Here is a 24,293-nt window from a genome sequence, read left to right as displayed (position 1 = left end):
CGCCACAGGCGGGGTTCTGCGATCGAGGGCCACCTGCCCCATCTCAGGGGACCCAAAGAAGCGGAGGAGCAGATCAAACAGGACCCTAGGACTCAGAGCGCCAGGCAGGTGAGGTGCTGCGGGGTCTCTCTGTAAGACAACCAGGCGGTCGGGAGGCAGCGTGGCACCTGGGCCGGGGCAGCAGGCAGACCTGGCTTCCCATCTTGGCTCTGTTGCATAATAGCTGTGTGACTTGGAGCAAGTCACTTAACCTCTCTGAGCCTCAGTTTTCTCATCTGTAAAATGGGGACAACAATAGTACTTACCTCCTAGAGCTACGGGGAGGGTTTCAAGTGCTTCCGTACGCATCAAAGCGCTGGAGCCAGTGCCTGGCATGCCCTCCGTGCTCAGGACATGGTAACTGTGCTATCGTTACTCAGAAGGCCTGTGAACCTGAGCTTCATCTGCACTCAAATCCTTCCAACAACCCTTCTAGGCAGGCACTGGCATCTCTGTTTCACAGATGAGGAAACCGAGGCCCAAGCAAGCACAGGACACTCATCTAGGGTTACTCCTTGAGCAAGTGGCAGGGCCAGGACAGGAACCCAGATGCCACGCAGCCTCCGGGGACCACCAGGGGCGGCAGGCTGGCCCAAGCGCCATGTACCCACCTGGAAATACTGCACAGCAGAAGACTCCTCCGTGCGCTCGCTGAACACCGACCGCTCCAGGGTGTGGCCTCGGCAGGTCTTCAGGATGTTATAGAAGGAGCAGAAATCTGGAAGGGGGAAGCCAGGTCATGGCCGCCCACTCAGGGGCAGGGGTGAGCACCTGACTTTTCTCCCTTGAGCATGAGTGATCTGAAAATCCCCACCCCCCGAAATGTTGAAATTTAAGGAAATGAAAAAGGACAGCCACATGGGCCACGTGGTGGCTGCCATGGGAGAAGGCAGGTGTCAAGGGGGACTGTGCTGCTTGAGGCTGGTGAGAGTGGGCCCAGGCGCAGATTTGCCAAAGGGCAGCTTGGCCAAAGCTTTTGAAGAGTAAGCCGGGCATCAGATCTCTAGGATTTACCCCCGTAAAGAAGCACAGGTCCACCCACAGCACCTGGCAGTGTCTGTGGGTGGCAAATGGACACAGGGACACCACCCCAGTGTCCAGGCAGAGGGGACTGGAGGGACCCCAGGGGACACTGAGCAGTGTGTCAGAGGATCAGTCACCAGCAGTCGGCAGAACCAGATATTATGCAGAACCAGGTATTATGCGAATAAACTGTGTTTATCAACATAAAATACCGACCACAAAATTTTATCAAGAAAAAGAAACAAAATCAAATCATGAAGACAGGTGGTACTGTGGGGGCTGGGGGTGAAGGAAGCGGGAGTGAGTGTTTACTGGAGATGGAATTTTGGTTTAGGACGAAGAAAGAGTCCTGGCAATGGATGGGGGGAAGGGCGCACCACGGTGTGAACGTGCTGTAACAGCTCTGGAGTCCAGACACTTGAACATGGATGGTTGCTGGTAAATTTTTTGTGTATTTTAACAAAGTGAACTAGAAGATGATATCTTTAAAATACACAGTGTGGGGAGATACAGAAAGTTCTGGAGCTGGACAGTGGTGACAGAAGGCACTCTGCTGCTGAAACATATGCTCAGAAAGGGTTAACATGGTAAAATGGTTATGTATCCTTGACCACGATTTAGGAAACTGATGGGATATAAGGACAAAAAATTAGAATGCAACTATCCACAGAAGAGGAAAAAGACAAGGGGGATTTATACCAAGAACATCTACTGATAACCCTGGTGGTGTTTCTGTAACTTATTTTTTAACAGTGAACTGGGGTTGGTTTCGTATAAAGAAGGAACAGGGGTGGAGCCTAAGAATGCTTCCGGTGGGAGGTGGGCAGTCACCTGGCTGCCTTCCCCCGACCTGGCCAGCTCCCAGCTCTGAAGCCGGGCTACACGAAGCTAGGCGATCCTGAGGGTCTGGGCTGGGGACGTCTCCCCACTCCATCAGAGGCACTAAGACAGGTAGGGGGGTTCTGGGATCACAGTGGGTAGCTGTGGGCAGAAGGCTTCCCCACCCTGGGCTCTCCCACCCCAGCCCCTGTGCTGACCATCAGGCTCACTGACTACAGCTCTGCAAGGGCCAAGCCCAGCCACTGGGCCTTCCAGGGGCCTCCAGCCTGGGGCCACCTCTCAGCACCATTCGCCTGGGGCTCCTCAAGTCCAGCAGCAACCTTGCTTGTCCCCCAGTGGGTCTGCCTGGACCCCTCCAGCAGCTCCTCTGCACTTGGACCTCTGGACCTCACCCCACCCTATCCACTGCTGCGGCTGGGCCCCCAACCCCCACCTGAGGGGCCCCTCCAAGAGGCCGGGGGGTGGCCGGGAGGTCAGGATGGGCCTCCCAGAGGAGCGGACATAGGAGCCGAGCCCAGAAGGACCCAAAGGACCCGGCGAGGTCTGGGGCAGTGTCCAGGCAGCAAGAACATACTCTTACTGTGGACATATTTCTGTTGGGGAATACTTCTGATGTGGATGGGTCATTCGCTGGGTCAGATGAACCGGTTCTGATTCACCCCAGCTCCAGGTGCCCCCCAGCCACGCTGGGAGCCTAGGCCCCCCAGCTCTGGGCACCCCGTGAGCCGCGGGGCAGAAGGGACACGTACCGCTGGGTGTGGCGAACTGGAGGAGGACACTGTTGCAGCCCAGGGTGATGATGAATGACTGCTTGCCCACCCGGCTGCACTCCGTCTCCCGGGACACCGAGCACTTGAACACACACACGTCTTCATCTGCGAGGGGAGGGAGGCGGGCGTGAGCTGGCAGGTCCCAGGGCCACCCTTCCCACGTCCTCACGGTCCCCCAACCTCTCCCCCGTGTGCCCTGCCTGCCCGGCCCACACTGAGGATCAGGCAGCGGCAGTGGCCTATGAGCATCCCTGGCGGGGACCTAGGACGCACTCTGTCCAGCGGGAGAGGATAGTGGTTCACAGGGCGACCAGGGTTGAGGTGAGGGGAGGAGGTGCGTCGGAACCAAGGGGTCCCAGCGGGGCACACACCTCTGCCGGGATGTTCCCTCCCGGGGCACCTCCTGGCGCCAGACCCCATATCACCCCGAGGTGGGAAGACACAGGGGAGCAAAGGGCAATCTGGCAGGGTCAGAGGGTCCTGGGAACGCAGCAGTTGCCCCGAGTCCAGATGAGGGGGCTGGGCCTTCTTTTGCCAGCCCCTCTGCGTCTGTGGGGGCGTCTTTAGAGCCGAGCAGGGATGGGAGTCAAGAATCTCCATGGAGCCTCTGCTTCCTCCAGCTAAGCCCTTCTCCTCCTTGAATTTTTTTTTTTTTTTAGCACTGTGGGATCTTAGTTCTCCAACCAGGGATTGAACCTAGGGACGCAGCAGTGAAAGTGCCAAGTCCTAGCCACTGGACCCCCATCAGGGAAGCCCCTTTCTTGCACATACGGGGCGTGCGGCCACGGGGGCCGGACAGCCTGCACTCACGCCCCACCTACACCACCGAGGTGTCACCCGGGCAGGTCTGAGTCCTCGGTTTCCTCATCTGTCAAGCAGAACTAATGGTGGGCAGGGGTCAGACCCAACACACAGACAGGAAGCCCTGCACCCCTGCACTCGCCACTATCGCTGTTACTGGCCATTCACTCAAAAAGCGTGGGGCGCCCCATCTCAGCCAAACAGTGAGGCACTGCGTCACCAGGAGACAAAGTGACCCGATGCTGTGGCCCGGATATGGGGCAGCAGGACAGAACCCTGGGCCCCTCACCAGGGGACAACAGGCAGTGCCAGCCCACAGGGCAGTCTGCAAGACAACCTCCTAGGTCGCCTCAAAACAGCCAAAGATGAAAAGAAAGACAAAAACTGCTGGGAGCTGGAGTGAGGGCTTCCCTGGTGGCTCACTGGTGAAGAATCCACCTGCCAGTGCAGGAGCCACAGGAGACGCGGGTTTGATCCCTGGGTCGGGAAGATCCCCTTGGAGAAGGGAATGACTCCCCACTCCGGTACTCCTGCTGGGACAGCCCATGGACAGAGGAGCTTGGTGGGCTTACAGCGTGTGGGGTCGGACACAACTGAGCACACGTCTATCCTGGAGTAAAGGAGACTAAAGAGGTGTGGCCAGCAGACGCAGGTGTGGCCCTGAAATGCAGCCCCATGAGCGCCCTTCAACAGTGACTGAGCTCTCCTGGGGAAACGTGTGGACTACGGGTGCCTTTTAATTGGTGGGGGCGGTGTAGGGGAGGCTGCACCACTCAGCATGTGGGATCCTAGCTCCCCAACTGGGGATCAAAGCCGCACCCCCCGCACTGGATGCCCAGAATCCCAATCACTGGCCCAGCAGGGGCGTCCTCAGGTGCTGGAACTTTAAAAAGATCTAGATGCGACACGGGCATTATTCTGTAAAGGAATGCCCCTTTTATCGAAAGATACACATGGGAATACAGTGAAGTTTCTTGTGATGTCTGCAGCTTGCTTTCAAGCGGCTCGTCAAATCCACAGCGACAATAACAAAATATATTTATAGAGAGAAGCATGAATACAACGATGGCGAAGTGCTCCCAGTCACCCCCATGACATCCAAAACAAGCTGGAGACCGAGCGGCGAGACCCACAGGCTCAGACTCCAAAACGCGTTACAAAGGTACACTAATCGAAACAGAACAGCACTGGCAAGCGGAGAGGCAGGGGCTGCTATGTCAGCACAACGCGACTCCAGATAAGCCCTCTGCTCATAGTCCTTTGATTTTTATCAAAGGTCCTGAGGACATTCAGGGGGTAGAATATAGTCTCTTCAACAAATGGTGCTGGGACAACTGGGTCTCCCTGTACAAGAGAATGAAGCTGGACCCCTACCTCACGCCATATATTTAAAAACACCACCCAACTCAAAAGAATCGATGACCTAAACGGACGCAAGAGTAGAAACTGTGAAACTCCCCAGGAGAAGACAGGGGTCAAGCTCTGAGACCTGGGATTTTGCAATGGATTCCTCAAGATGACGCCAAAAGCAAAGAGTTTCAAAAGGAAAACTACATACATGGGACTTCATCAAAATTATGAACTTCTGGAAGAATTCCCTGGCAGTGCAGAGGTTAAGACCCTATGCTTTCACTGCCATGAGTCCAGGTCAGGGAACTAAGATCCCACAAGCCATGTGCTGTGGCCCAGAAAAGATTAATAACACACACACATATAAGCTTTTCGCATCAAAGGACAGTATCAAAAAAGTGAAAAAACAGCCTACAGAATGGGAGAAGATATTTACAAACCATATATCTTATAAGAATCTATTGTCCAGAATATATAAAGAACTCAACAACTAAAAGATAACCCAATTCAAAAAACAGACGGAAGACTTGAAGAAATGCTTCCCCCAAGATACACAAATGACCAGCATGTGAAAGGATGCACAGCATTACCCATTAGGCACCTGCAACTCAAACCATAGTCAGAGGCTGCTGCTCACCCAGCAGGATGGCTACAACTTTAAACAAAACATGGGAAATAACACATGCTGGTGAGAAATTGAAACTCTCAGACCCTGCTGGTGGGAACTCAGAATGGGACAGCCGCACAGAATTACCATTTGACTCAGCAATCCCACTCCTAGGTATATACCCCAAAGAACTGAAAGCTGCTGATATTCAAACGAATACTTGTATGCAAATATTCAAAGTGTCACTATTCAAAACAGCTCAGATGTCCATCCACTGATGACTGGATAAAGAAAATGCGGTCCATCCGCAGAACAGAATATTACTCAGCCATAGACAGAAATGAAGTCCTGACACCTCCTACCCCGAGGATGAGCTTCAGAAACATGATGCCGAGAGGCCAGACACAAAAGGTCACAGGTGTACGATCCCATTTATCTGGAACACCCAGAATTAGCAAATGCAGAGACCGAAGGCAAACTGGTGGCCACCAGGGGCTGAGGGTGGGAGAATGGGGAAAACTGCCTAATGGAAACAAGGTTTTCTTTTTGGACTGATGAAAATATTTTGGAAATAGAGGTGATGGTTACCGGATACCGTGAGTACACTAAAAGCCACTGAATTGTTTGTTGTTATGTGAATTTTATCTCAATAGAAAAAAACAAAATGTTCCCAATGCATGAGTCTGGATATGAAGGCCCAACGGGTGTTTGTTAGGCCCCCTGCTCACCCCTGGTTTGCTCTGAGCCCTAAGCCTGGTCCACAGCCTGGAGGAGGCTCCTGAGGCCATAATCTGGGTTTCCACCAGACCACCTCACACCTCAGGAGCCAGGTGCCACCTCCTGGGGGTGAGAAAGGGGAGCAGGGCATGGGTAGCCTCCTGACAGCAGGCAGGAGGGAAGAGGGGACTAGGGGGGGCAGCCCCAGGGTCACGGCCAGGCTGCACCCACAGGGGGCCCAAGACAAGGTGCTCCAGAGTCCAACTGTGAATGGGTCTCAGGAATGGACCTAAAACCTTGACGCAGTACCCATGCCCGCTCCTGGGTCAGAAATAAAGCCAACCTGTCAGCTACTCCCACATGGCGGCAAACAGACGAGGGAAGGCCTGTCTCCCTTTTTGCCAGAACAGCCTGGCAACCCAAGCAGCTGCCCGGCGGCCTGGTGCCAGGCAGGCGACCACAAGGACCTATGGCCAAGGGAAGCTTGGCTTCATCCAGAGGCCCAGGACAGGGAAGCCAGGGCAAAGGACAGCTTGAGTGGTCTCATCATGGGTGGGCCCCCCAAAGCCCACGGGACCAGCATTTTGTATACATCATAGCTATATAACCAGAGGTCAGTCCCTGGTATGCAGGGGATGGTCGGAAAATATCTGAAAAACCAAAAGAAAAAAAAAATGCTGAATCAAGTTCCTCTCTTTTTTAAAAGCCTCAGGAGAAATCAGAGCTCTTGGACTGGCGTCAAGGATCTCCCCTCCCAGCCCCTTCCCAAGGCCACACTAGCGCCCCAGTTTCCACAGTGGGCAGGGCTCCGACCTTTGCACTTACTTCTCTCCCCACCTCCCTGGGAGGGGCCCTCAGGACAATGGACAGAGCTGGCCACGCCGGGCCGATGGCTCCCCTCTCCACACACCTCCCTGAGGCTGGGGCTCAGGCACAGCCTGCCTCCTGGCTCCCCAGGGGCAGGGGTTCCCAGGAGAGGGCTTCTTCCCCCAGGAAAGGGGCCTGGAGCCCACAGGGCCTGGACCCTAGAACACACCACCTTCATCAATCACCTTGGAGGGCATGGAGCAGAGAGGAGGGCTGGCAGGCTGCCCTGTCAATCTACCTGCGGGAAGGACTACAAAGGGGGCTTCGGGCGGGGAGGACTTACAAAGGGGGCTTCGGGCGGGGAGGGTGTGCAGGGTACCCTCTCAGCCAAGTTGAGCAGGGCCTGTGTCCCTCCTCCCTGCAGTGATGGGACCGCCGGGCTGAGAAATGAAGGCTCCAAGGAAGCCCACCAAGACGGGCTCTCAACAGGGAAACGAACTCAGATCAAGGAGTATTAGTCAGGCCACAGCCACCGCAAGCATGCCTGCCCTGCTCCTAGGCCTGGCCTGACACCCTGGGCTGGCCTCCCACCCACCACACCGTGAAGTCTGTTCCGTTGAGGCTCTGGGGCCAGGGGTCGAGGGGCCAGAATCACCAGGGACAACTCTACAAGGGAATGCAGTGCTCTGGGGGTGTGGTGGGGGACCTGGAAAAACACCCTACCAGTCTTGCTCTCCGGGCGGCAAGGCCCCCGAGTATCCAAGTCACAGAGGCCGAGTTTCCGCAAGCTGCTAGGGCCAGCACCCATGCACCCTGCTGAGGTGAGATGAGGCTAACATATCAGACAACTTCCCAGGTGCCAGGCTCTGCTCCTGCACTTTTCATGGACTCCACAAAACCCCCACATCTCCTGTTACCGCCCCAAAGGCTCAGAGGAGAAAAGGGGCTCGTTCAGACAGGTTAGGTTTCTTGCTCAAGGTCACACAGCGAGTGGCCGAGCCTACTGGCTCCAGGGTCTGTGCTCCTACGTGGTGTGCGCAGCACCTCTCTGAGCTTCCTTGAGCCAGCACTAGGGAGTTGTGGCCACAACTTTATCTGTAAAGGACCCAACATTTTTCCAGCCATTTAATCTCTGCTACTGTAACTCAGGGGCTTCCCTGATGGCTCAGTAGGTAAAGAATCTGCCTGTAATGCACGAGACACAGGTTGAATTCCTGGGTCAGGAAGATCCCCTGGAGGGGAAATGGCAACCGACTTGTGTTCTTGCCTGAAAAAACCCACAGAGGAGCCTGGCAAGTTGCAGTCCAAAGTGTCACAGTTGGACCTGACTGAGCAACTGAGCACACACACACGCACGTACAGTGACTCAACTCCACCCCAGACACCGTGTAAAGGAGCAAAGGGGCGTGGCTACGTGCCAATACGACTGTATTACAAAGCTGACAGTGGAGCGCAAGGAGACACGCCCCCATCCCTCAGAGGGTGAGAAGAGCGGGCGGCCAGCGACGAGGATCCCCAGGTGAGGGGGACTGAGGCCAGGGACCTCCCATTGTGGGAGGCTAGAGGCGGCACCTGGCTCAGCCAGGGAGAGAGACTGGAACAGATTCTTCAGTGAGAGGAAACGGGACGTGGGAAAACAGAGGAAAGGGAGCTATGATATGCTGATTAACAATAAACATGTATTTAGTTGTCTTTCCTGCCACTGAGCTCCTAAAATTTGCAATTTCTCAAGTGATTAAGGGCAATAAACGTGCGCGTTCCTGGTGGCTCAGTGGTGACGAACCTGCCTGCCAATGCAGGAGACACAGGTTCAATTCCTGGGCCAGGAAAACTCCACTTGCCGCAGAGCAGCTAAACCCGTGCGCCACAACTACCGAGCATGTGCCCCAGAGCCTGGGAGCCACAGCTACAGAAGCCCATGCGCCCTAGGGCCTGCGTTCTGCAACAAGAGACGCCACTGCGAGGGAGCAGCCCGTGCACCACAGCTAACGGGAGAGGAGCCCCCACTTGCTGTAACACAGCAACAAAGACCCAGCACAGCCACAGACAAATAGACAAAAATTATTTTTTACAAAAAGTTTAAACAAATAAAAGAGCAATAAAGGTGTCTTCTGTGATTCATGTGACGCCCCCTTCAAGCACCCTGGGGTATATGACTTTAGAAAGCCATATCGGGACCAGCTTAGCAATTAGACAGTTGGAACTTTCAGTCCGCCCTCCTCAGCCTCCAAAGGCCAATGGTTAAATCAGTCATGCCTATACAATGAAGCCTCCATAAAACCCCAAAAGGACAAGGTACAGGAGAGCTTCTGGGCTGGCAAGCATGTGGCATGCCAGGAGGCTGGTGCCCACCCCCAGAGGGCGCGGCAGGCCTGCCCCCTGCCCCCCGCCTCACCCTGCTTGGCTCTTCCATCTGGCGGGCCTGAGCTGTATCCTTTCATGTCAACCAGTCGTCTAGTAAGCGCAGTCTCTTCCTGACTTGCTGCAGCAAGTTAATCGAACTTGAGGACAAGATCCTAGAAACCTCCGATTTACAGAGCAAGTTGATTGCTGAGGTTGCGCCTGGCGTCTCCAGTGGGGTGTGCACAGTCCGGTGGCACTGAGCCCTCAACCTGTGTGATCTGACCACTTCCAGGGAGACAGGGTCAGAATGGAGCTGAACTGCAGGAGGCCCAGCTGGTGTCGGAGAACTGCTTGGCGGTGATCGCAAGTGCTGAGTGAGCACTGAGTGCAGGGACACACATGAGCATGGCGTTCTCCCTCGCAGGGGCCCAGCAGGGAGAGTGGGAGGCGACTGGGAATCCTGGCTACAGCCCAGGGAGCTTGCAGGGGTTCCCAGGCAAGACGAGGGATTTACAGGGAGGCTGTGGAGGAGCTGCGAGAGGCCCCGGTGAACCCTGGTGAACCCACAGCCCTGGGCACCACCCAAAGGGACCCCGTGCCAGGGGAGGCCAGGGCTGGCTGCCGGCCAGGCAGAAGACGAGACTGGGAAGCAAGCAGCTCTCGGGGCCAAGCTGCCTGCTCCCCGCCCAGCATAGCACCACCCTGAGGCCCCTTCTCGTTGGCTCCTTGGACAGCACCACGGAACCTGGAGCAGCCGAACAGGGCGCGGACACTGAGGCACAGGGGCTCCCTTGCCCCAGGCCTGAAGGAAACACCCTACTCCCCCACCCTCACTCCTGGGCCTAATCTGGGGCCTGGCACTCAGGCCTCAAAGAAGCTGGTGGCCTCAAGGACACTGACCAGATGACCCGGGGACGTGCTGAGCCTCCAGGCATGTCCCAGTCACAGTGTCCAATGCAGCCGGCTTGCTGTGGTCTCTCTCTTGCCCACACTCCTCTGTAGTTCCCCAGAACCTTCTGGAACAAAGTCAAACTCCTTATGGGGCTTGCCAGGCCCTGCTAACATGGACAGCTTGGCACACCCCTCCATCTCCCCACAGGGCCATGCTGATCTTACCACCTCCCAGACCACGGGCAGAAGGCCTTCTCCCCAGCCTTCGTGGCCCCTTGACTCTTCCCAGGCACCCTGCCTCTCTTTCCCTGAGTCCCTGTCACCTCTTCTAGGGGACCAGGAAGGTTCTCCAGCACTTCCTGGACAAGCTGAACCCAGGGCTCTGCATGTGGCTGGCCAAGCACCCCGCCCAGCATCTGAGGATGCTGACCTGCATGGCCGCCCCCGGGCCTGGGGTCAAGGAGGCCCTGCCACTTTCCCACGTGCAGGAGGCAGCCAGAATGGGGGGTCCGGCTGCCCAGGGCGCTGGGCACTGGGCAGCCCTCTGGTAACCCCTGTCCTTGTCCTTCTTCCCCTCTGCTCTTGAACAAGCAGGGGGGCCTTAAGCCCTTCATGCTGGACAGACTTGTGTCAGAGGGGCCCAGCAGAATGGGAATAAATGCTGGGAGCCAAGCTCTCTCCTCCCACAGAACCGTCTGTCCTGGTGTGAGAATGAGGGGCGCTCTCTGCCTCCTGGGGAACAGAAAAGCGAGACGGAAAAGCAGCTGCCAGCTGGTGGAAGGGAGCAACCCACACACAAAAGGGCCACATTTCAAGTCCCTGCCTCTCTAGCGGGAAAACTATTACAGCCACAAGCGAGGAATAATTAAAGCTATTTATCTTGGCAGACTTGGGAGAGGGGGGAGATGCCTGTCCGAATGTGAGGTCTTTTATGAAATCGCCTCCTACTGCCAAATAAAACACAGGCTTTCACCTTCCAGAGGAAAAACACTGCACAGGAGAGAGGTGAGTCGGGTGAAGAGGAGGACAAGGCAAGCAATCAGTGCTCTCCGAGGCCCACCCAGCGGCCTCCCACTCTGCTCTGGGCCATCGGCTGGCTCACTGGGCAGCTTAGCCTGTAGCCTGCTCAGTGCCAAGTGTGGGCACGAGGGCACAGCAGTGAACAACCCGGCCAGGCCCTGCCTTCCTGTGCTCGTGGGCACCACAGGGCGGCAGGCGGCACCAGGGAGAAGGCAGGGTAAGAGGGGCTGGAGGGAACTCGGAGGGCTGATACCCACAATGCCCCATGCAGTACAGATCATGGGCTGCCTCGGGGCAGTGGCAACATCCAAGCCAAGCCAGACCACATGGGGGTGCAGGGCTCGTCCTCCAAGAGCCTCCCATCTCCCACAGGCACCAGGCCCCTCTGCCCCACCTCCCCAGTGGGGCCAAGGCCAAGAGGACAGTGGTTTAAATGGGGGCATCGAGGGACTTCCCTGGTGGTCCAATGGCTACGACAGCAGCTCCCGGTGCAGGGGACCAGGGTTCAATCCCTGGTCAGGGCACTAGATCCCTGAAACCAAGAGTGCACATCCCACAGTGAAGACAGAAGAGTCCACATGCCGCAACTAAGACCCCAGGGAGCCAAATAAACAAATGGACATTCAAGAAGATCTAAGTTCAGGGCCTAACGGGCCGCCCTCTAGACATGACCTCGGGCCTCATTTCCTCATCTGTCCATCGGGGATCATGGTACAGCCCATGGGGAAGGCCTGGCAGACAGCCCCACCACCTGCCTTCACCCTCAACCTCAGGAGCCCCATGTGTGCAACGGGGGTGCAATGGGGATAAAGTCAAGATAAAACCCTTCCTAGGACTTCCCTGATGGTACAGTGGATAGGAACTGGCCTGCCAATGCAGGAGACACAGGTTCGATCCCTGGTCTGGGAAGATCCAACCTGCGGCAGAGCAGCTAAGCTCACGCACCACAACTACCGAGCCCACGCTCAGGAGCCCATGAGCTGCAAATACTAGAGCCCGTGTGCCTAGAGCCCGTGTGCCCAGAGCCCGTGCGCCACAAGAGAAACCACCACGCGGAGAAGCCTCACTTGCCACAACTAGAGAAAACCCACACACAGCAACGAGGACCTAGAGCAACCAAAAACAAACAAATTAATTTAAAAAAAATTAATTTAAAAAAAACCTTCTCTGCTGTGAGGATTCCCCGAGATAACAGGGCAGGGCAGTGTGAGTGCACTAAGCAGCTCGCGATCAGGAGCCACCATGGTTCTGGGAACCCGAGCCCGGCCTGGCCTCCCTCTCTGGCTGTAACCTAAGCTGGCTGCTCCAGTGCTGTCCTCGGAGACGCTCGGAGCAGCTGCTGCCACACTGCCCAGCCCCAGGGTATTTGAGGAGAGTGAGGTCACCATGGGCTCCTGGGCCTGACCTTGGCCTGGGTGAATCCCAGCCGCTCCCCGCAGGGACCCAGAGCCCCCAGCGCCCCAGGGCAGCCCCTGTATGAGCATCTCTTCCCAGCACAGAGGACCAAAGACTTATAAGCTACAAGCTCCCTTGCAGGACCTTACCCTACAGCTCCACTTCTAAATGTCTGTGAAGAAGCACTTCAACACAGGACTGTTCAAAACAGCAGAAAACCGACGCACCTACAGAACGAGTGAAGCAAAGGAGGGCCCAGAAAAGACACAGATTTCAATCCGTAGATGGTGCCATGTTAAGATGACCAAGCCACACTGTCAGGGATACGCGGTGTAAAATACACGCGCCATGGGTGTAAAAACGAGCAGGGCGAGCTGGCACGGGGAAGGCCTGTCTAGAAAGAAACACCATGAAATGACTTCAGGGGCTGCCTCTGGAAGAGAGGTGTGCTTTTCAACAGGCATCCCCCTCTCATGGTTTAAACGTGGACAACCTTGAGCCGGTGTGTTCCTGGGGAGATGTGTGCCTGAAAGCCCGCGGGGGTAGGTCAGGGCAGGAGATGAGCAGTGGCCAGGATGGGGAGGGAGGAAGACACGGGCTTTTCATGTTACACTCTCCTGAGCAGTTTGAATTTCCACCATGTTCCGGAAAGATAAGCACACAAAGGGAATAGTGATGGGGGGGGGGGGTAGTGGCGAGGAGAGGGGAAACAGGCCTTGAGACACACAGACACACACACAGCCCCGCCGCAGCCTCAGGTCCTGTGACCCCAGCGTCCCACTAGGGCTAAAGGGTAGAGGCTTCTCAGCTGGTGACTGCCTCTCCTAGCCTGGGCCGGCACGCGGCTCTCCCCTCCCCTGAGTGGGTGTGATGGAGGAGGGGCAGAGGGCTGGGCCAGGCCAGGGTGCCGGAGGCCTCCTGAGACCTGGAAGCCCAGGGCAAGTCCCTCTCCAGCTGCTGAGAAGGCCACATAGCGGTGCAAATCCCAGAACTCCAGACCCACGTTCGAACCACCTGGACCCCACCCTCCAGCCCTCCGAGCTTTCAGGTCTTGAAAAATAAAGCATCGATCAGCCCTGTCACAAGGACTAACAGCCTGCGCCCAGCCCAGGACCAGCGCACACAGCAGGTGTTCTGAGCACACAACATCCATCTGGGGGCCCCACATCCCCAAGGCCCTCTGACCAGAGGCGAAGATGGGAGAGAAGGACTCTCAGAGAGAATCTTGGACACAGGGCCACTCTGGGCCCAGAGACCACTAAATCAACCCTACTGGGTATCCAGACCAGGCTCTGTGCAGGCCACTCCGACCTGAAGCAGCCATCGGCTGAGGCTGAGAGGTGCCGGCTTCACGCTGTGCTTGGGAAGGTCTTGACTTTAGGTGTGGGACCTTCAGCCACATCAAAGGGGCCCCAAAGGCTGACCACCAGTTGGCTGACCACGAGGTTATCTCGCTGGGAGGAGACAAGATAGGGGCCCCGGGCTCTACAGGCAACACTTGTTTCTCTCTCCAGGTGGGGGTGGGCAGTTCCTGGTGTCTACTATATTAGCCTTCATCCCTGTGACAATATTTCACAATAACAATAGCCAGCCACCACTGCTGGCCCACCCCTTGCCACCCGCCTTCCCCTCGCCACCATGGGGCTGACAACATGCTGAAGAAGAGGCACCACACTAGAGTCCCCCAAACCTCCTAAGTCAGCGCTGGCTTCTGGGCTTCAGCAGGGACCCCGTTCAAAGGGTGGTTCATGGGAGCTGGGGGTGGGGTGGCGGATGGTATTTGCCTTTAAGGACTGGAGGCTTGTGGTCCCATAGGTCTGGTCTGGAGGGACCCCAAAAACGACTCTAACTGCAGGGTGTGTGGAAGGGCAACTCCAAGAGAAGCACCAGACAAAGAAAGGGCTTGGCTTTTCTGAAAAGACTACTCTGGGCTCTGACTGGGCGGGAGCCATTACATGCAAATATCTCCCCATCCATGCTAATCAGCCGGCAGCCCGGGGCTTTGTGAGCTACAAAAGGAACAGCAGCTGCGCACAGTTCCTCGGCCCCTGAAAGCAGGGGGGCTTAGAGAAGAATCAGGGGTGGGGGAGGCAACAGACCCACTAGCCCCCGCCCCTCACTCCAGGGGCTGTGCTGTCGCCGAGCCTTTCTTCTTTGGCCGGGACTTTGAGGCAGTTGCTGTACATGGTGCCAGGCAGACACCTAATGTAAGTCAGGGCCTCAGCTAATGCTCCCAACCACCACCTTCCTCACTGAGCTCAACTTTGAGGGGAAACTGAGGCCCAGAGAACTGACATGCTTGAAGCGGCCCAGCCTGGGGACCTGGCTGCTCATGAAAGACAGCTGAACCCCATCCCAGTCTCTGGGGGGCGAGCCGGGCCTAGGAGGCTGTGGGGACCATGCTCAGGGTCCAGGGAAGCACGTGGGCCCTGGGCCTCGCAGAGCCAGGCCCGGCTGGTTGACCACGGCTGGCAGGCACCATCCTCCAGAGTCCCCACTACAGGCTTGCAACAGAGCCAGACTCCAAGGGCTGAGAGGGGTCATGAAGGTGTCCACCACCTGTGACAGCAGGAACTGGGCAGGCAGTGCCTCATGAGGACTGAGGCACATAGGGGAAGCCTGTCAAGGGCAGCAAGGGGACCCACCCTCAGAGCGGCTGGGACACCCCACACGCTGGTTCCCACAGCTGCCGGCGACCGTGTGCTCAGCACAGGAAGCCAAGCCAGTCCGTGTCTGGGGAATGCTAACATGTTCCTCCTCCAGCCAGCTGAGGGACCTCAGCCCTCAGCCCAGGGTGACTCCAGGGAGGCCAAACCGGAAGAGGCTGGAGGACAGGGCAGCGAGCCTTGGTGGAGGAGTGATGCAGGAAAGCAGCTCGGGGGCTGAAGCCCACTCGCAGTCCTGGTGGAGGGCTCATCGACAAACAAAACACTTCGACCACTGGCCCAGAGGTGACACAGGATGTCCTGGGGCCACGTGGCTGCCAGAAGGGCCTCTGCCAGGCCCCCGGCACTCCAGGAGCCCCTCTGGCCCTGCCTCTGGGCTCGGAGAACCGGATGTGTGAGTCTGGAGGGAGGGCCCCTTCCTGCCAGGCCACCAGCAGCTGCCTCGCCAGATGTGACTCCAGATGTGCCCAGGCCGGTGGGGACAGAGCCTGCCCGACCCGCGATGGAGTCGGCAACGAGACAGGAATGAGGAAAGACTGGCTTTGGGCTCCAGAAGAATCCACCACCACTTCCCTGACACACACCCCAAGGGCCAGGTCTGCCTCTCCTCTAGGGCACGGACTTTCACCAGCGCCCCCGGGGAGACGTCAGGGCCAAAGCCGGGTTGGCACCCAACACCCAGCCACCACCAAGTGCCTCAGTTTCCCCTCTTAGGAAGCGGGCGGCTCCCCACGGGGCTGTTCTGACGGCCAGGTGAGTCAAGGAGCGTAAAAAGCCTGGCACAGCGCCCACCAGCTGCTCAGCCCACAACAGCCATGGTAGGGCCTCAAAGTGGCGACAAGCAGGGCACTGGGGTGGGGGTGGAGGGGCATCGAGGCCAGGCAACCAGCCAGCATCTCCAACCCAAGACTCACGCAACACTACGGATGCCAACCTCCAGTCACACATTTGGTGTGGACCAGACAGGCTGAGTGGAGGGGGCCTCTGGGACACAAGACAGAAGGCTGGAAGCCCCAGCCTGCCTTGGCCCTCCCCTCCAGCTCAGGGAAGAATGTGGCTAGCTCTCCGGAATGCCCCTTTGGGATCTGCAAGAGGCCCCCCAATCTGCCTTTGATCATTTATTCACGTGCCCCTTGTGGGGGGGATGATTGGAGCATTCCTTTTTCATTAGAGCTCAGATCTGCCGGGGTCCCTGCGGCTGGACTCTCACCAGCTCCACTCTCACCAGCTCCTGTGTTGTCAGGCAGGTTTCTATACACAAAACCGTTACGTGAGTATCACATGCAGCCAAGACGGACGCCAGCCACGGGAACACAATTAGCGGGGGAGCAAATCCGCCCAACAGCCTTAAAGAAAACAGCTCAGACCCGCTCTCACCAAAGCTGTGGGTGATGAATCAACCGAAAGAGACAGACAAAAAGAGGGAGTGAAAGAAGTTTCTCCCCTTATTCTGTGAGGAGAGGGGGAGGGGAGGAGACAGAGCACCCCCAGACACACACACCCGTCAGGACCAGTTTTCAAGAATACCCTGCCGACCAAACCAAACCCACCCAGAGGCTGCAGGCCAAGTTCTAGGTCTGACTTTGGGTGGCAGTTTACTGGGGTGCACACCACATCAAGTGCATCTTAGGCCCGGGCATCTGTGCGTGTTGATTAAACAATTAAAACCCGTGATCTAAAGCACAACCCCTACAGGAGACGCCTGAGGGCCACAGGGCCTCCATATCTAACTCCTGCAGGCCTGGGTGAAGCCTGGCCTCAATTTCCTTCATTAATTGGCTTTCAGAGAACAAAAGAGGTGGGTGTGGGGGAAGTCAGGGACTCAGGGATCTTAAACCAAAAGGTGCCAGGGCTTCTCGGAGCAGACATAAAGGGTGCCAGCAGCCCCGCCCTGCTGTGTTCCTGGGACCCTGAATCCTGACGCTTTCCCAGCAAGTCCCCAAGTGAGCAGACAGGAGGGTGAACACACGCAGCGAGCCATGTGGGACCAGGAGGGCTGGGGCAGCATCTCCAAGGCCTTCCCAGCTGCCCCACACCCATCCGGGGGTTTCATGGTCATCTCCACCCGGGACACGTCTCTTCCAGACCACACGGCAGGTCCAGGAGACAGTGACCTCTTACATCATGCTCTTCACCTGCGGCACACGTGGGGCGAACCTGTGTGTGCACGTGCTCAGCCGCGTCTGACCCTTGGCGACCCCATGGACTGTAGCCCACTAGCCCCCAAAACCACTCTGCACTCTAGGAGGGAACAACTGAGAAGGAGGGCCACTTGCCAGGGGTTATGAGGTCAAGTCAGATGAGACTCTGCGGCCTGTGCTAAAATCATGACCTCCAGATGCCTCTGACCAGTGAGGGCTGCTGCAGACCAGGAGGGGGAAGGGTGAGCATTCCAGCCCAGGAATGCAAAGCAGGCCTGTCCCTTGGCCGGGCCGACCAGGAGAGCAGGACTGGCCCAGAGATACAGACCCCAGCTGCCCCAGAGCCGGCCCCACTGCAGTCGAGTCCGTGGCTCCTGCGCCCAGATCCCCTCCCTCCCACCTCACTCTGTCAGGCTGGCGGCCTCCTGCCCCCTTCTCTTCAGGTTGGTTCCGGGCCACGCTCCGGGTCCTCCCCAAGCAGGGAGGAACGGTTCCTCATTCGCCTTCTCTCTGCTCCCTAAGACCACAATTGAGTTGGGGGCAGGGGTGGCGTCTGATGTGTACAGGGGCTGCAGTCCGGGCACAGGTGACCACCCACCACCAGCCAAACCCCTCAGTGAAACCCCCCTCACCGACAAGGAAGCTGAGATCCGGGAGGCTGAGTCACTCACCCAGGATCGCTTTGCTAGGAAAGGATGGGGGAAGGAACTAAGGGATGAGGGAGGGCTTGAACGCAGACACCACCTCGAGTGTCACTTCCCTTCCCAACACTCTGGGGATAAAGGACAAGCCCCTTGCTGGGACCCACCCCTCCCCATACTCACCCTGCTCCAGCCACACTGGCCACGGGCTGCTCTTGGCCATGCAGGCCCACAGGCTCACTACCCAGGTCTGCCTGCCTGAGTAGCAGACACTACTTCAAGCACCTTACTTCTATTAGCTCACAACTCTCCAAGGCAGATGCTACCAAGATCCCCATTTCACAGCTGAGGAAACTGAGGCACAGAGTCCGGGTCATGCCGATGCACTTCCCTTGGCAGCGTTAATGCCCCATTCTGAGTGGTGACCATCCCTGACCACCCGTACCTCCCACTCACCCCTACTTCCCCAGCATTCTCAAGCCTCAGCCGGGCTTGCCTTCAAGGCACTGGCCACTGCAGGAGATCGCTGAGACAGTGCCTGTCACACACACTCCCGCCCCCAAGACCCCCACGTGTGGGCCACATGCTTAATCCCAGCTCCTCAAACAGTACCGGGCACACAAGGGATGCTCAGTAAGCTTTTGCTGTTTAAAGTTAAGAGCTTCCCTAGTGGTCCAATGGTTAAGAATCTGCTTGCCAATGCAGGGCACACGAGTTCTACCCCTGGTCTGGGAACTACGATCCCAAATGCCACAGGGCAACTGATCCTGCACCACTGCTACTGAGCCTGAGTGCCCGAGAGTCCACGCATGCTCTGCAACAAGGGAAGCCACAACGAGAAGCCTGAGCGCTGCGACCAGGGAGCAGTCCCCCACCTTCCTGCAGCCAGAGGTGTGTGCATGGCAACGAAGACCCGGTGCAGCCAGTAACTCATTCATCAACTAGTTTTTGTTACACGATAGACAGCTAACACACTGCAATTGTTATCAGAAGTTTGGTGGGAGAAATAACATTTAAAATTAGTAAATAAAGTTAGACAAATGGTAATGACTACAATAAAGAGACAGCAAGGTCACTCTGAATGCATCCTTCTGATTCAAAGTATGAAAATTCAAGTCTCCCTATTTTCACAGAACTGTTGGTGGGCCCTGCCATCCCGGGTAAGGTCTCTGCCCCACTCTCCCCACCAGCCTCCACTACCAGGCCCTCCCCAGACTTGGAGAGAGTCCATCTGCCTGGGCCCCTCCCCAACTCCAGCACCCAAAGTGGGCAGCCCTTCCTGCTCAGAAATCCAGTAGTCTCCCCTCGGCACTCCTGCCATTCAGAGTCATTCTCCTGGAGAGGACACAGACACACGTGGCCTCCACTGACTGCTTCACTCCGCAATCTGCTGCTGGCCTCAGTGGCCACCAGCCTTTCTCGGGTCACAGATCCCTCTGAGGGGGATCAAAAGCAAGGGAGCCTCTCCCTCAGAAGAAGCACAGAGAACCAAGAGCCGCACCATGGCCCCAGGTCACCGGAAGCACACGGAGCTAATAAGCGCTTTACGAGTATTCCCTCCAGAGAGATGCTGTCACCCCTTTCCTAAAATCAAAGAGGCTCCTCCGAGGTCCTAGCCACCGACTCTTGTCCGTCTACCCTTATGCAAACCGCATGCAACTTCATGGGGTTGTAAGATCATGGGACACCCACTGACCCACCAGGACCATCCTAGGATTTCAGGTTAAGAGCCTCCACTCTGAGCTGCCTGAAGCCCCTGCCAGCCTCCACTCTTCACAGAAGCAGCCAAGTCCAGCCCAAGTCTAGCCCTCCCGCTCCCCGATCTGGGATGGGTATTTCTCCCGACATCCTAGCAAACTCACCACCTCCTCAGGTGGTGCCTGCCTCGCCAGGCTTCCCGGCAAAGAAGCCTGTCTGCTGCCCAGTTATCTTGCCTCCCTCCTTCTGCTAGATTTAACCAGTTCAGAATGCACCGCAGAATCTGAAGTTCACAACACACTCCTTGTGTCAAAAGGCCCTGCCCACCCACCTCATCCAGACCCCCACACCTAACGCCTGAGCTTGCTCGCCAGGTGCTGCTCATGGTGTGGACCACTTTCCACCCGTGAGCTCACATATGGGCCCAATCACCCCAACGGATGTGCCGAGCCAGGCTCTTAGACCCTGCCTGAAACACGTGGGGCCCAGTGACTATCAGATTACAAACTGCTCACATCTGAAAAAAGGGAACAAGGCACAGACAGCATGAGTTATCCCTGGCAGAGCACAGGCAACATCTGTAACCAAGCACTGTTTTGCAGCCGAACGTGGGAATGCGCAGTGCTCAGTGGTGCTTGACTCTGCGACCCCGTGGACTGCAGCCCGCCAGGCTCCTCTGTCCATGGGATTCTCCAGGCAAGAATACTGGAGTGGGTTGCCATTTCCTTCTCCAGGGATCTTCCCTCCCTGGTGACTGAACCTGTGTCTCCTGCTTGGCAGGCGGATTCTTTACTACTGTGCCCCGGGAAGCCCTAAGTGGGAACAGTCATTCTCAACTGGATACCAGAGAGTAAAAAAAGCCCCATGTGTCAACTCAGGGCTGGGGTTTTGCCCGAGTTTGGGTCAGGTTAGCTCTTGCTGCCAAATGAGCAGGAAGTCAGGTTTTCAGACCTTTTATATTTTCAAATTGCCAATGAGGGCCTGTGGGCCTGCACAGGTGCAGGTACAGGTGAGGGAGGGGAGGGGCTTGGGAGGTGGTCAGTGGGCAGGGCCTGGGACTAGAGGCCAGGTCAGCTTGAACTGGGGTAACAGCTGTCTAGAGGGAGGGGTGGGGGGCTGAAGAAGGGCGAGGGCTAAGGCTAAGGGACATTTTCCCACATCTGATGGACACCCCAGAAAAACAATACACTACAAGTGGGAAGGCAAATGGCCACCGGTGCGGGGCCTGTGATGGGGTGGCCACCAGCAGGGAAGGGGTTCTGGCCATGTGGGGCACAGGCCCCTTCTGAAGGCGGCACTGCCATCCAACTCAGCCTCGGGATATGAGGGCCCAGGGTTGCAGCCCTACTGATTTTTCAGAAGTACAAGCCAGATTTTGATGGGAAATCACCCTGTTTTTAAAAATATCAGGAACCTCCTTTTATTTTAACCAGAGTGGAGCAAACCCTTTGGCTAGGTAACTCATGACCCCTGGCCGAGGGTCATGGCCTTGACTATGTGCCCTTTGCCCTAGGGGCGGAATCCAGCTTTTGTACCATAACAGGACTCTGGGCCTCTAATGTGCTTCAGGGTCAGACTAAGCTGAAACTATTTGATTACATTTCTGTTGCATTCCCTGCAAACTTCCGCGGCTTCTCTCCTTGCTACCTGCTGCCAGAGGAGTTCAAAAATACCACCCTTCTCATGCTAGGCCCCCATGAAGAACGGCAGAAATACCACCCTTCTCATGCTAGGCCCCCATGAAGAACAGCAGAAATACCACCCTTCTCATGCTAGGCCCCCATGAAAAACGGCAGAAATACCACTGTTCTCATGCTAGGCCCCCATGAAAAACGGCAGAAATACCACCCTTCTCATGCTAGGCCCCCATGAAAAACGGCAGCGCACTCCTGACCACATGTAGGAAAAGGCCCTGTCATTTGGGAGACGTGACCTGTGCCCAACCTTGTTACCCATCTTTAGTCCCTCCATTCTGCTCACACCAGGCTGCTGTTCCCACCTCACTGAGCATCTTTCCTTAAAGCAGGAGTATTCTGCCCAATGATGGTGGCTACATCCACATCCTACCTACTGTGGCCAAGGTGACTATCTCCCAATATCTGTTCTCCCTTTCTCCCACTGAAAGAGAAACCCTGAAATGAGCTGAGGACAGGGTCCCTCTAACTAAAGACTACATTTCCCAGGCCCCCTTGCAACTAGCAGTAGCCATGTGACTGCATTCTAGCCAATGGGATGCAAGCAGAAGCAACCAGGGCCAGCTTCTGGGAACCTTCCCTAACAGACGCCTGGCAATGCTCTTGGAACCCTTTGCCCCTTCCCTGATCCTGCTGTCTGGAAACCAGGTGTAATAGCTGGACTCGGGCTGTCATACTGATCCATGATGACAAGACTCGACCCTGGGAATGTGGGAACAGGGTTAGCTAGAAGGACCTGGGTCTGAGGACTTCCTCGAGCAGAGCTTCCACACCAGCCCTGGTCTCCAGCTTCCAAGGCTTCAGGACCAGAGCACGAGAAATGAATTGCCGGCTTGGTTAAGCCACCTCTACTCTGGGTCTCTGTTAATGCATGGATAAATGGAATCCTGACCACCCAGCTCCACTGAACCACTCTGCAGGGAGCAAAGCATCCAACAGCCAGCTCTGCTGTCTGCCAGCCATGATAACCCTTTCACCCCTGCTTTCCCAACAACAGAATGGGAGGCGTGTACCTGACCTCCCAGAGCTATTCTAAGGCCCAGTGGTAACACACAGAAGGGTCATACCTGTCAGACTAACCGGCCCACACGGACCTACATGGTCCAGAACGCGTACTCTATATGGCTTGATCAGTCAGGACACTTCACAATCAAAACAAACAGACCTACACAGAGAAGGGCTTTTTGGCTTCTCTTAAGCTGCTCAAGATCCACCAACCCTGGCTGGGGCTCAGTTCCCAAGTTACCCCTCCTCCTGCCGGCTTCATTCACTTATCCCTGGGGTCTGCAAGCTTTTCCTGTGAAGGACTGGTAGGTAAATATCTTAGGTTTTTGAAGGACTCTATGGTCTTCGTTAAATATTTTTCCTTGGGTTTTCTCCTTTTAATCAACACTTCAAAAATGTACAAACCTCCCTTAGCTCTGACTGCTTAAAAGTTGGCCACTGGCCCACAGGCCCTGCCTTATACTACCATCCTTTCCCCAGTGCCTTCAAAGTCAAAGCACAGGGGTCTATCCATCCCTGGCACACAGAAAGTGCTCAATAAGTGACGGCAGTCAGTAGTAACTGGCAGGCACCGCTTAAAATGCAAATGCCTTCTGATGTGATTACCTTTGTCCCCCAGGCTGGACACTGCATGTCCTAAAGGCTGCGCACAGGACCAACTTTTCCACAATCTCAGCACCCTAACTGCCTCCAGCTGTCAGGGGCGGGGGCTACCAGGAGTGTGCCTGAAAGAAGTCACAGGGTTCCTGATTCTGGAACCTGCAGCTTGTTTTCACAGAGGGGTTTTCTCTGGGGTTTCCAGCCCCTGACAGGTCCCCCCACAAACTGAAACCAAGCCCATCAGAGCCAGCCCTGATGTATGTCCCTTCCTAGCCAGTGGGGCTGGGAGAGCCAGAGAACCGAGAGAAAAGCAGCCCTGTCATCTCCAGGAAGGCGGCCACAGGGCTGAGGAACTGAGTCTGCTCTGCTCACCGTCCCAGCCACCCCATGACGGGCTTCTCAAGGAGCTGCCTCTCGGCAAGTTGGGCGTGGGCAGAGTGCAGGGGGGCAGCCTGCATCCAGGAACTCCAGGGCCTGTGCCAAAGCTTCCTCAAGGCCCAGGAAGATGCACCTCTGCCCAGGGAAAGAGGTCCGGTTATGGGAGCTGCCACTTAGCCAATGCCATGGACGTGAGCCAGGGTGACATCAAGTGGCAAGAAGGGGTGGGGAGGGAATTCCCTGGAGGTCCAGCGGTTAAAGGACTCTGCGCTTTCACTGCTGGGGGGCAGGGGTTCGATTCCTGGTTGTGGAATTAAGATGTCACAAAGCCAAAAAACGAGGGTGGGATGGAGAAGGGTCACCATTCATCGCAGGGTGACTGAGCCACAGCCTTCCACAACTGTCCTCTTTCCCACACGGAGGATGTGAACATCAAGGAATATGGCTACATGTCCTCCTGTATGTCCTGGTTGCTGTTGCAGTTCAGTCGCTAAGTCGTGTCTAACTCTTTGCAACCCCATGGACTGTAGCCCTCCAGGCTCCTCTGTCCATGGGATTTCCTAGGCAAGAACACTGGAGTCGGTTGCCATTTCCTCCTCCAGGGGATCTTCCTGACCCAGGGATTGAACCTGTGCATCTCCTGCATTGGCAGGTGAATTCTTTACCACTGAGGCACCAGGGGAGCCCATCTCCCAGCCTTGCCACCTGACGCAGAGGTGGCAGCCCTGGGGGGTCCTTCTCCCATCTTCTGGGGGCGGGAGGCAGCTGGGCAGCCCCACAGCGTACAGGACTTTCTACTAGAAAAGCCAGCTCTTCACCATTCCACACCAATAGCATCACCGGCGATAACATCTGTAGACTAACCTA

General features: G+C 56.4%; 1 protein-coding gene across 4 annotated transcripts in view; it reads right to left on the bottom strand.

Annotated features, from left to right (window-relative positions):
- CARM1 (coactivator associated arginine methyltransferase 1) overlaps window positions 1-24,293 on the bottom strand; it is a 42,638-nt gene that overhangs the window by 13,962 nt on the left and 4,383 nt on the right. For 2 of the 4 annotated variants that reach the window (XM_069591122.1, XM_069591120.1), the window contains exons 2-3: window positions 2,652-2,777; window positions 651-757 (exon numbers count right to left, since the gene is read on the bottom strand). In XM_069591122.1, the coding sequence (XP_069447223.1) occupies window positions 651-757; window positions 2,652-2,777 (233 nt within the window). Of the gene's footprint in view, window positions 1-650; window positions 758-2,651; window positions 2,778-9,349; window positions 10,033-24,293 lie in introns of those variants that run through there. The other 2 variants (XM_069591121.1, XM_069591123.1) reach the window with 2 other exon arrangements.

This window comes from Ovis canadensis, chromosome 5, assembly GCF_042477335.2.
Source record: "Ovis canadensis isolate MfBH-ARS-UI-01 breed Bighorn chromosome 5, ARS-UI_OviCan_v2, whole genome shotgun sequence".
NCBI classification, from domain to species: Eukaryota; Metazoa; Chordata; class Mammalia; order Artiodactyla; family Bovidae; genus Ovis; species Ovis canadensis.
Note: the sequence above shows the minus strand (reverse complement) of the source record. Positions and strands in the feature narration are given on the sequence as shown.